At 47.4% G+C, this 12759-nt stretch overlaps 1 protein-coding gene across 2 annotated transcripts in view; it reads left to right on the plus strand.

Annotated features, from left to right (window-relative positions):
• The window catches only part of DRP2 (dystrophin related protein 2), a 41026-nt gene that overhangs the window by 12601 nt on the left and 15666 nt on the right, over positions 1-12759 (plus strand). For both annotated transcript variants that reach the window (XM_010359640.1, XM_010359642.1), the window contains 7 exons: positions 3334-3497; positions 5090-5246; positions 6448-6568; positions 9103-9371; positions 9760-9906; positions 10340-10418; positions 12487-12547. In XM_010359640.1, coding sequence (XP_010357942.1) covers positions 3334-3497; positions 5090-5246; positions 6448-6568; positions 9103-9371; positions 9760-9906; positions 10340-10418; positions 12487-12547 — 998 coding nt within the window. The remainder of the gene's footprint in view (positions 1-3333; positions 3498-5089; positions 5247-6447; positions 6569-9102; positions 9372-9759; positions 9907-10339; positions 10419-12486; positions 12548-12759) is intronic.

A 12759-nucleotide genomic window follows, 5' to 3' on the forward strand; every position in this document is an offset into this window, starting at 1 on the left:
GTGGGGATGGAGAATGTGGATGCTGGGGAGCCCATTTTGGAGGCAGTAATGAAGGAAAGTCAAGGTCCAGAGAGGCGTTAGAGTCAGGTCCCCCTGAGCTATTTTCCCACATCCAGCCAGAAAGAAATTACTGCCGCAAGCATATTCTGAAAGCAAGGGTCAACGTAGACTCCCCCATTAACCTACCCCTTCCCTAGAGTGGGACTTTCACAGGGTTGAGGGATTGAGAAAACTGAGCCCTTCCAAAAGGCTTACCCTGTTCATTGTCTACCCCCACCAAGCACCACCATGTAGGCAGGGAAACCTGAGGGCTTCGTTTTGTGATTGCCGATGCCATGGCCCAACTTCTCTCTTGTGCCACAATCCAGTTTCTCTTCCTTTCCTGCAGCCTTTTTCTCAAAGATTCAAGGGTTGGATAGAGAACCTCAAGGGGAGTGGGGTGCAAGAAGCAAATATCCTGGCTGCAAAAGCCAGAAGTAGAAGGCAATTGATAGGGAAGGGGAAATAAAACATTACTATTCATCATTTGCCTATTGTGTGCCTGGCTCTGCTAGGTGTGACTTGAGAGTATATGGGGAAGTAGGAGAGGGAGAGCAGGGTGATGGAGAATAGTATGGCAGCTGGGTGGGGGTTTAGGAAACCAAGAAGTCTGCAGGGAATGCAAAGCTGACATGGGTGGAGCCCAGCTCATCGTGGGTGCTCCCCTCAGAGTCAGGACAGCTTGGTTGTGGCTGGGTCACAAGGAGCTGTTGCTAACTCTGGGGCATTTGCAGTGCAGAGGACCCAGCACGAGTGAAGCTACGGCCCAGAGCTAGAGCGACTCCCTGCTCTTGGCCTGCCATCCCCTGCCATCCCCCGGCCACCCTGATTGGCTCCACCCCAGAACCCCAGAAAGAGTCAGGCAGCTGTTCCAACTATTCCTGTAGGTGGGCCTCAGCATGGAAACAATGTGGAACTGTTGGAAAGTCCAGAAGACTCTGTGGGAGATAAATGAGGATGGGAACAGAACACTTATTGGTGAAAACGATGTGTTTTCCCTCAGTGCTGATAGATGGGGGCCCAGCTTGGGAATGTTAACCTTTCCCCAGACAAGTCTGTTGGAAAAGGAGAAGAGTGGCCACTTCAGGAGGGGCCCTACCCCTCAGGCCAGTGGCTTATGGGAAAGGGCCTTCCCCTGCCCCCACCCAGGGTAGCACAGGCAGGGCACAGGAGCCTCCCTGGCAATGGCTGCCTACATGGAACTGCTGGGTCCCAATGACCCGTTTCCCTCCCCTGTGAAGGTTCAATGGGATGCCCACAAACCGTCCATTTCCCTTTGGCCTCAGGGCGCAGCGAGAGGTCTGAGGGCTATGGCTCTCCCTCTACTCCTCTCTACCTCTCAAAGGCAGGGCAGAGCACCCCTCCATTTTCACAGTGGACTCTGACAAATCTCCTGGCCTCTGCACTCACCCAAGGATAATCACATTCAGAGGGATTCTGCTGCCCCTGCTTCCTGATGCTGCCATCCCATGGCTTTGTCCCTCATATGCCACAAACCTTCCTCACTGTCTCTGAGGAGGCTTACTTAGTCGAAGACAAGGCTTATTTTCCAAGCCCATCCTCTTATCATGTCTTGGGGAAATTGCTTACCAGAAGCTTGTCACCAAGGTGGTCTGATCTTATCCTCCACCTCAGGGGAGGGGTGGGCCTAGAGGCAGAGTGAGCCCTTTGTGTCTTCCATGGAAAGGGAAAATTAATCAACAGAAGCTACCCTCTGCATGCCCCTCCTCAGCACCATGGAATGCCCAGTCCCACTCCTGCCATCCTTGCCAGCCTGAGAGGGCCATCCTGGCCCCGGTGTGGCAGGCCCAGTTGGGAGTGAACCGGAATTCTCCAGAGACAAAGCTCTGATTCACCAGCCAGGCCCTGACATAGCCGCCCCCTCCAGATTCCTGGGGGGTCAGTAAACAAACAGGGTGACAACCCCCGCCTCCTGGCCTGGCTCAGCCCCGCCTGCCTCCCTGAGAGGGCTTGCTTAGAGCCTGTCAGGATTCTGCCTGTCTGTGGCTCATCAGGCACTAGGTCTGGATTCCTGGTGAGGGATGATCATGGAGCTGCCGGATCCTGCTACGGACTCCCCAGGCAGCACAGGTAGGGTGAGCTCCTGGGGCTGCAGGCTGGCTGAGTGCTGAGCTTTTCCCATAGCTTGACTGCTTCTTCACTTCCCTTTGTCGGTGTGGCTGTAAGCTATGATTTTAATGGGATAATTGGTTTCCTAAATTGCCTGGAGAGTCTTGTGTGGGGAAGAAATATGGTTTGGGGGCAAGGGGAGACTACAAGAGTCTCAACCACTGACTAGCAGGGCTATTTTCTTTCCAAATGAATGCCAAGTGTGTAGACAGGCAGGTAGGCAGGTGTGGGTCTCCCTAGTCTGTGGTAGAACAGCCCAGGCTGATTTCCTCCTCCAATTCCCCTTCCCTCCGCCTGCTCTGGCCCCCTGGCTGGGCAGTTCTGGCACTGTGCTATAGGTAGCTACCTTCCTTAGGGCTCTCTGGGATAACCACCCTTCCCCCAAACCCCACAATTCCCCCCATAGGGGCTTACCAGTGCCCAGGAGAGCAAGCGATAGAGTATGTGCCTGAGGGCTCAAGACTAGACTTTGGCAGGCTCCATGGCTTGTCCTCTTGGCCACCAACTCTGGTCAGAGTCCTCCGCTCATCTTTATGAGCAGTTCTCTTGAAGACTGTGTCCAGGCTTCCTGACTGGTGGGAAGTACAGGTGGGGAAGGGTGGTAGACACATCAAAGCCAAGGTTCATATGGGAAGTAAGACATAGATCACTGATCATTCTCTCTTGCCAGTCTACTCCCTCTATAAATTTTTATGGAGAAACTTCTCAGCTTGCTTTTCTAGAAGGTTGGGTAAACTGTAGGACCCTGAAGTATGAGCCAACAGCTTACCTGGAATGGTATGGTTGTCCAGAATTTGGGCAGTTCTGTGCAGCTTCTTACCTAATGTAGGTACTTCCAAGACCCCATCTGGGCAGTGGTCCTGAGGGGTGGGGGCCCAGCTTGAGAATGTTAACCTTTCCCTAGGGCCAAAATTTATAATAATGAGTAACAATAATAGTAGGCAGCAGTTCTATGTAACTGACCTGTACCAAGAGAAGACCTGGCAATGAACAGGACCACAGGGTCTTTCTTCATCTCAACCCCTGAACACACAGAGAATAGCGTTTCTGAACCCTGGCAGCAGCCCTTCTCTCCCCTTGTTCACACTTCTCTCACCCTTGGCTTGGTGCAGACCAGGGTGTGGCACAATTCAAGGATCACAGGATGTTTGTGTTTCTGTCCAGGTTAGAGCTGCTGTCACCAGCCCTGCACCTCCTCAAGATGGTGCTGGGGTTCCCTGCCTAAGCCTAAAGCTGTTGAATGGGTCTGTTGGTGCCTCTGGACCCCTGGAACCACCAGCCATGAATCTGTGTTGGAATGAAATCAAAAAGAAGTCTCATAACCTCCGGTAAGAAACAGGTCCCTTAGGGAATTGGCTTAGATGGTGTTGGGCTCCTTTTGCTGCTGCACCCTGTCCTTCTCCTCGCAGCCTCTGCATCCCCCTTTCTTCAGCCCACCCACTTCTCCTTTTCCTATGCTGGCACTGGGGAAAGAGCCTTGCTTCAGAAGTCGGGAGACTTGGATCTGAGCCTCAGTTTTAAGTAGTTGTGTCACCCTGAGTAACTTGTTTGAGTTCTCGAAATGTTAGCTTCCATTTGTTTTTGTTCTTTATAAGGACAAAAAATGAGTGGAGGAATAATACCTGTTCTAACTACCTCGCAGTGTGGTCATGGGAATTCAAATCAGATGTGGAAATGCTTTCTAAACTTAAAAGTGCCTATGTATGAATGAAAGGGATGATTGCTCCCATCTCCTCTTCCTCTCATAGCTGTCCTGCATCTTAGTAGGTCCCATCTGTTCTCTTCCCCATCCTTTTATGTTCTATCTGTAAGTTTTCAGCCCACCTATTTCTCCCCAAACTAAGGGTAGCTCTGTAAGAGCCTAAAGGCAGTTTTTTTCTCAGTTGATCGGCTTTCCCTAGCTGTCTGTGCATGCCTGCCACTTTTTTTCTCCACCCTCTATCATCAAAGTCCAAGCTTCTGGCGGGCTTTATTAGGGGTGAGGCATTGTGGATAAGTTGATAGAATGCAGGCTTTGGAGTCAGGTAAACCTGAGTTCAAATCATAGTTCTGTCAATGACTTAACTGTGTGACCTTTAGGAACCTACTTACCCTTTCTGAGCAATAGGAATGCCTACCTGATAAGGTTGTTGTAAGAATTAGTTGAAGCAATAATTTAGGTAAAGATCTTGGTCTAGGTGATGGTGGGGAGGGGGGCAATGAATAAAGATAGTTATTATTATCAGCCAAGGGGAATGGCTTGATGACTGCACATATCCTTGGCCAGCCTCCAGCCTCCTACCACAGTTCATTTGGAGGGCAGCAGGGTGGGAGGGCAGACAGAGATAATTATACAGTACAGATTTTTCTGTTTCCATATCTCAGACCTCTAGCCAATGTTCCTTTGGGTCCCAAGGGCTGTTATATTCATATGCATCCTTGCACATGTGCATGCCTACACTCAACCACCCAACTTGCCCTTTCCACTTACTGAATCCTCTCCTGCTCAGAGGGCAGTTCGGAACAGCCTCTATGGTTGAGCGGTTTGGCATGACTTGAATTCTACCAGGGCAAGAGGGGAACCAGACAGCTGTCAACTCTAATGCCCTTGCTCAGTTTCCTACCCTTCCCAGCCTATTGTTGGGCATGCAACGGAAGTAACTGAGATCCACAAAGTGACATTTTAAGCCATTCAAGTTTGGGATGCCTCCACACCCATGGTTCTACCTACTGGTTTTAGTACTGTGCTCCATGTGGAGGTGCCTTGGGACCCTCTTTGGGTGGGTAAGAGGGAGGACTCCAGGCCTCCTCCCACTTGAACCAGAAAAGCTCCTCCTGAATTTGTTCTCTATATTAAAGTTCCATATAACTTAGTTTGGAAATAAAGTTTTGCCACTTAAAAAGAAGACTGAACATCACTGATTTTACCCATTGTGTGCAGCGCTCGCCTAGAGGCCTTCTCAGACCACAGTGGAAAGCTTCAGCTCCCTCTTCAAGAGATTATTGACTGGCTCAGCCAAAAGGATGAGGAGTTGTCAGCTCAGCTGCCCCTACAAGGGGATGTGGCCCTGGTGCAACAAGAGAAGGAGACACATGCGGTAGGTTAGAATCAGAGAAGCCGTGGTGTGTAGCCTCTCAGCTGGGGAGGAATCCCTTCTGCAGTACCCTGACAGACACCCAGCTCTGCTTAGACACCTAAATGAATAGGAGGCTGTATGCAATCCTACTAGTCTGTGGCTAGCATGCCACAGCCTAAGTCAAATATTTTCTTTCTACTCCTCCCATCAAATTCTGGCCTCCCTTGAAATACTGCTGTGATTTTTAATGGAAATATGGGGAAATGAACATAATATAATGCTAAGTGAAAAAACACAGGATATAAAACTAAGTGCAAGTGGATCTCAATTGTATAAAAATGTATATAGATGAGTGTGATGTTTACATACATATAATAGCATAGGAAGGAAGTATATCAAAATGTTAACAATGGTTAACTCTATGTAATAAAATTGGAGTTCTTAATTTTCTTCATATCTTTCTGAAATTTCTAATATTTCTGTGATATATATTACTGCTGTAGTTAAAATACTTCTTAAAATGACTACAGAATGAAATATAATACAGCAATAAAATAAAATAAACTATAACTGTGTGCCACAGCATGGGTGAATCTTACAGGCGGTATGTTGAGTGAAAAAAAAAGCTGGATACAAAAAGAGTACATACTGTATGATTCCACTTATACAAAGTTTAAAAATAGGCAAAACTAATCAGTGGTTTTACAAGGATTGTGGTCACCTTTGTGGGAAGGGAGGGAGGGGTGGGGCGTGAAGATGAGATAGTGACTAGGAGGGCCCACCGGGGATGCTGATAGAATTCTATTTCTTGATCTCAGTACTGGTTACATCAAAATGTACACTTTTAGTTTGTGTACCCTGTATATATTTCAACCAAAAATTTAATTATAATTTTAATATAAATCCTGCCTATCTTGGTTTTGATTTCCTTAAGACCCTTACAGGAAGCTTTCTGAGTCTTCTGAAGAACCAGGATCCCCACATTTTTCTCTATCCTGTGGCATAGACAGACAAATTTCATACTAAACAGACCTTCCAGTGTCAGAGTTATTTTTCTGCCTATCAGGAGGATTGCACGTCTTTTTGTCTAGGTAGTTCAAAGATACCTGATAATGCCAAAGAATCACGTTGCACTGAGAAGAAAGGCTGTCAGTTGCAGGATGGAATGTAAAGTGATTGAAAAACTTTCCTTTCCTGTTGACCATATTGCTAAACTTTATAGGCCTTTATGGAAGAAGTCAAGTCTCGGGGCCCCTACATCTATTCTGTGCTGGAGTCAGCTCAGGCCTTCCTGTCCCAGCACCCATTTGAGGAATTAGAGGAGCCTCATTCTGAGAGCAAAGGTAGGTGGTCTTCTGTTTTTCCCACTTCTTCTTGAGCCGTGTACTGCTGAACAAACACCCTCCTGCCTTCCCCAAACTCATTTTCTTATCTGTTATCTGGGAGGATAGTTTCCCCCAGGAGTCTATCCAAAGTTGGGGGAAAGCAAGATTCCTACTGCAGGAAAAAAAAGCAAAGAGAATATAGCCTGGAGCAGGGGTCAACAGTTGTGTGACCCAAAGCTGTATGTGGCTCTTTGGAGCAGCATGTGTGGCCATTTAATGAGATGTGGAAAAGAAAAACAAAAAAACCACTCAAATGAATTGAACTAACTCAATGAATAAAAGTACCAGTATGTCCTTTAAAAACACAGTGCTGGCTGGGCACAGTGGCTCATGTCTGTAATTCCAGCACTTTGGGAAGCTGAGGCAAGAGCCCAGAAATTCAAGACTAGCCTGGGCAACATAGTGAGACCCCCATCTCTGCAAATGGTTTTTTTTTTTTTTGAGATGGAATCTCACTCTGTCGCCCAGGCTGGAGTGCAGTGGTGTGATCTTGGCTCACTGCAAACTCTGCCTCCTGGGTTCACGCCATTCTCCTGCCTCAACCTCCCGAGTAGCTGGGACTACAGGTGCCCGCCACCACGCCCAGCTAATTTTTTTTGTATTTTGAGTAGAGACGGGGTTTCACTGTGTTAGCCAGGATGGTCTTGATCTCCAGACCTTGTGATCCACCTGCCTCGGCCTCCCAAAGTGCTGGGATTACAGGCATGAGCCACCACGCCTGGCCCCCAATTTTTTTTTCAATTACCTAGGTTTTGTGGTGTGTGCCTGTAGTCCCAACTACTTGAGAGGCTGAAATGGGAGGATCACTTAAGCCCAGAAGTTCAAGGCTGCAATGAACTATGATTGCTCAACTACATTCCAGCCTGGGCAACAGAGCAAGACCCTGACTCCAAAAATAAATAATATAAAATAAAATAATAAAGTAAAATAATCATAATTTTAAAATACTGCTTTATTCCAACAACAAGGGACATGCAAACCAGCAAATAATAAACCTTTATAAAATCTAAAAAGTTAGGTGATGATTGCCTTTGAAAGGCAAATTGACTATGACTCTTTGGGATTTTTTTGTGTTTAGTCTTTGTTTTTGAGACAGCCTCTCACTCTATAATCCAGGCTGGAGTGCAGTGGCATGATCACAGCTTATTCCAGCCTTGACCTTCCAGGCCCAAGCGATCCTTCTGCCTCAGCCTCAGCATCCTGAGTAGCTGGGACTACAGGCGCATGCTACCACACCCAGCTAATTTTTGCATTTTTTGTAGAGACCAGGTCTCGCCATGTTGGCCAGGCTGGTCTTGAACTCTTGGGCTCAAGTGATCGGCCTGCCTTGGCCTCCTAAAGTGTTGGGATTACAGGTGTAAGCCACTGCGCCCAGCCGACTGTGACTCTTTGATACTGACTCCGATGATTTCTAGCCCCTTCCCTTGATAGAGAGGGCCATTCTGGTCTAGATTCAAATAAGGCAGCGGGATGGGACTCATGATGACTAGATGTGAGTGGTGGTCTAGGCAAGCCCTCTTCTCCGAAAAGAATCCTCAACCCTCTGAGATGGATTGTGAATAGCCTGAAAGAACCCTTCGTGAATTGAGCCCTTTGTCAATGCCATATGCCCTCTTAGTTTACTTCTGGCCCCTCAATGGGAAGGCCGGTACTTAATTTGATGCCCAATGGGCCTTAGATAGGACAAGCTCTAGAAAGAGCAGCACAATTCTAGTTAGCCTGGGGCTATGGGGCTCTGGATCTTCTGAGGAGAGATCTGAGGGAGGAAGAAGAAATCTATAGATTAGGAGCCTAGGTGGAAAAACTGGACACATTATACCAACTTCTCCTGGGCTGAGCCTTCATAAAATGCCTCCCCTTGGCTGGAAGTGGGCAACAGAAACTAATGTAAAATCACATTCCAGGGTCATATGAGTAGGGCTCTAGATGGTTTGCCTCACTATGCCTCTTATAATGTCTTACTTTTTCATTTCCTATTGTTTTAAAATATGAGGAAGTCCTCATGATATAGTAAGTGGAAAAAATCAGTATGGTCTCTTGACCGTGGTGGTGGATATGTAAACCAATGCATGTGATAAAATCACATAGAACTAAACACACGTGTACACACCTGCACACACGAATACAAGTAAAACTGGGGAACCTTGGACAAAATTGGCAGATTATGTCAATATCAATATCCTGATTGTGATATTGTACTGTAGTTTTGCAAGATGTTATCATTTGGGGAAACTGTGTAAAGGGTACATGAAATCTCTGTGTTATAACTGCCTATGACTCCACAATGATTTAAATATAAACAGATTTTAAAAAAAAGTGAATGTATTAAAGGCCTCGACCATGGAAAAATATGTATTTGTGTGTATATGAATATATACACAAACATGCCCACATGTACACACACACACATTTTATAAAGGGCTGTTTCTATCTCTTTCTCTGGGCTGACCCTGCCTGGTTGGCCTAACCTGGCTTCCTGCCTCCTCTTGCAGATACCTCCCCGAAACAGCGAATCCAGAATCTCAGCCGCTTTGTATGGAAGCAGGCGACAGTGGCCAGTGAACTGTGGGAGAAGCTGACAGCCCGCTGTGTGGACCAGCACCGTCATATTGAACGGACTCTGGAGCAGCTCTTGGAGATTCAAGGGGCAATGGAGGAACTAAGCACTACTCTGAGCCAAGCCGAAGGAGTCCGAGCCACTTGGGAGCCCATCGGGGATCTCTTCATTGATTCACTCCCAGAGCACATCCAGGCTATTAAGGTATGCAAGCCCCCTCCCCTGACTACAGTCTACCCTGAGACCTGACACTCTCCCCAGACCCTGACAATGTTTCTGCTGCTGAGACTCCATTGTTGGCCTAGATTACAACTGAGCTGCCGTCAGTTTATGTGCTAGATTTGGGGCTGGTTTGGCTGGAGTCTCTTCTGTTTTTCTACTTTCTTCTCTTTTCCTGGTGTTTTCTGAGGATGAGAGGAAGAGGATAAGGACAGTGGCCACCCACACCTTAGTCTGGTTGCCCTAATAGGCAAGCACTAGGCTGTGTTATTGAAACAAAACCTCTGGGTGAAGAGGGAAGAGTAGAGGTGAATGACTATTGGTTCTTCTTTCCCACTCTGTCTGCTGTGGCACTTGGGTCCTGGTTCTCCAGTTGTTCAAAGAAGAATTCTCCCCCATGAAAGATGGAGTAAAGTTGGTGAATGATCTGGCCCACCAGCTTGCCATTTCTGATGTGCACTTGTCAATGGAGAATTCCCATGCCCTGGAACAGATCAATGTCCGATGGAAACAACTACAGGTAGAAGAGCAGCCTGGAGTGAACCATGGGGAGGTGCCTCCATATAACTAGGCTTGGGGGAAACTTCTTCAGGGTTATGGAAATGGGATGTGCATGGGAAAAGAGGAGTGGAGAATGTAGGGCTAGGGAATGGGCTTTTCAAACTCTAAGCTGCAGGGAATGATTGAAGTGAATAAGAGGGGTCTTTCTGGATTTGGGCACTCAGGATAGACAAGAGCAGGGGAAGAGTGACTGTGGCCTGGAATTAGGGATGCTCTGCTGTGACCTTTGGGAGTTCTGGGGGGATGGCTAGGAGTTGGGTGACGGTGGGAGAGGCTGGAACCAGAGAAAAGCCAGTCTCTGAGGAAGCTCATAAAGATTCCCAGAGGTACCTGGGGATCCCACTCTAAATAACTGGAATGAATCTACTGATCTCACCCTGTTCTTTCCATAGGCGTCAGTTAGTGAGAGGCTTAAGCAGCTCCAGGATGCCCACCGGGACTTTGGGCCTGGGTCACAGCACTTTCTCTCCTGTACGTGAACCAAACTGGACTCCACTTAGCAGAACCTCAGCCATCTTCCTGGAGAGTCTATTGTTATCCCCTGGGGCCCTGGTGGGAACCCAGTATACCTTGACACCCGAGAAGCAGTAAGGATAAAACAGTGTGGTATAGTGGTTAAAAGAACAGTCTCTCAGCTGGGCGTGGTGGCTCACGCCTGTAATTCCAGCACTTTGGAAGGCTGAGGTGGGCAGATCACCTGAGGTCAGGAGTTCGAGACCAGCCTGGCCGACATGGCAAAACTCCATCTCTACTAAAAATACAAAAATTAGCTGGGTGTGGTGGCGGGTACCTGTAATCCCAGCTACTTGGGAGACCGAGGCAGGAGAATTGCTTGAACCCGGGAGGTGGAAGTTGCAGCCTGGGCGACAAGAGTGAAATTCCATCTCAAAAAAAAAAAAAAAAAAAAGAATAGTCTCTCAAATTGGAGAGATCTGGGTCTGAGGCACAGCACCTCAACGTAATAGCTGTGCAGGCTCAAAATTTTAAAAAATAGCTTACTGTTTCGGAACCTCAATTTTCCCATATGTAAAAAGAAGGAAAAATATTACCTAGCTTATCAGGTTATAGGAATTAAATGACTTTATTTTTTCAAAGATATTTATTGAGGGCCTTCTGTGGGTCAGATACTGCTCTAGGCACTGGGGCTGCATCAGTAAACAAAACACACGGAAATCCTTAGACAGCTTATATTCTAGCTGGGGAAACCAGACCACAAACAAATAAGTAAAATATATATAAGGTTACTTGGTGACAAGGGCTATGGAAAAAATTAAAGCAGGGAAGGCGTGGATAGGGAGTGCTGGATTTAAGCGGGGAGGTGTTGCAATTTTGAACAGGGTGATTAACAGAGGCCTCACTGAGAAGGTGGCAATTGAGCAGAGGTCTAAAGAAGGTGAAGGTTTGAGCTGTGTGGATGATAACTGAGGGAAGACCATACCAGGCAGAGGGAACAGCATATTCCACACCCTTAAGGTAAGGATGTGTCTGAAAAACAGCAAGGAGAGCAAAGTGCGGGGGAGTAGGGGAGGCCGGAGCATGTAAGGCCTTGTAGGCAATAGGAGGAACTTCAGATTTTATTCTCAATAAAATGGAGAACCATTGGCAGGGTTTGAGCCAAGGGATGGCATGATCTGCCTTATGTTTCAACAGAGTCAGGGTGTTGAGAAGAGATTACTGGGGAGCAAGAGTGGGAACAGGGAGACCTATTTGGAGGTACATTGCAATAATCCAGGTGAAGGATTATGGTGGCCCAGACTGGGGGCTGGTGGTGGCCCAGACCGGGGGACTGGTAGCAGTGGAGATGGTAAGAATATACAGACAGAAAAATGAGATATGCACACACAAAGCAATGAGCATAATATCTGGCACATAGTAGGAGCTCAGTAAATGTTAACTGTGGTTAAAATTATTGCTATTATAATCATTGGCATACAGCTATACCTGCAGTCAGAGGACTCTTGTACCAAGGAAAACTGCAGTGAGCAAACTGACCATGTAAACAGGGCCATTCCTGGAAGTTCAAAAGATAGACACAGGCAGAGAGAGGCATGAGTTTCCAGAGTTCCTCATGAGACAGAGAGAAATGGGCAGTACCATTACCCACAGTCCCGCAGGACTGAGAAGCTTGACCTTCTAGGGGAAGAGCTTTGAGCCCTAAGAGTAAAGTGGAGTCTACTTTATATCCACGAGAGTAATCCAGCTGCCTGCAGCTGATGGGTAGAAATGGCAGTCTGCTTAGGGAGAAGATTGTCAGGGTGGCCAAGGCCAAGTATTCCTGTTCATACCCTTGCCACATCTCTGGTATGTTAGGATATCGGTGACAGCCTCTTCTCCTTGCCTTGCCCTGACATCAGGGAGAGAAGTGTGTTCATTAGAACTCTTTGCCCCACCCTCAGAGGCTGTTAAGAGCTGGCAATGAAATTCAGACATCCCCTCTTGGGCTTGACCACCTCTTTGGGAGGATAGAGCAAGGGAGTAGCTGGGGGCCTTAAGAGCATTAGTGGCCAGCTTTTTTTCTCTTTCTGTTCTCCTTTACCAGCCTCTGTCCAGGTTCCCTGGGAAAGAGCAATTTCACCCAATAAAGTTCCCTACTACATCAAGTGAGTGACCATCTGAATCAGAAGCGGGTCAGTCACCTGCCCACCCCCTCCCTCTTCTGCCTTTTTGCTACCTGTCCTTGTCACTCTGTCTGTTGGGATTCCTCCATCCAGTTCGGGTTTTCTCCTACTCATCTCAAGATCTCAAGATTCTACTTGGGTAAAGGTGAACCCTTGGGCTTTGGCATCTTGGGTTCACCCTCGAATCCTGCAGC

The sequence above is a fragment of the Rhinopithecus roxellana genome, chromosome 7 (assembly GCF_007565055.1).
Source record: "Rhinopithecus roxellana isolate Shanxi Qingling chromosome 7, ASM756505v1, whole genome shotgun sequence".
Classification (NCBI taxonomy): Eukaryota; Metazoa; Chordata; class Mammalia; order Primates; family Cercopithecidae; genus Rhinopithecus; species Rhinopithecus roxellana.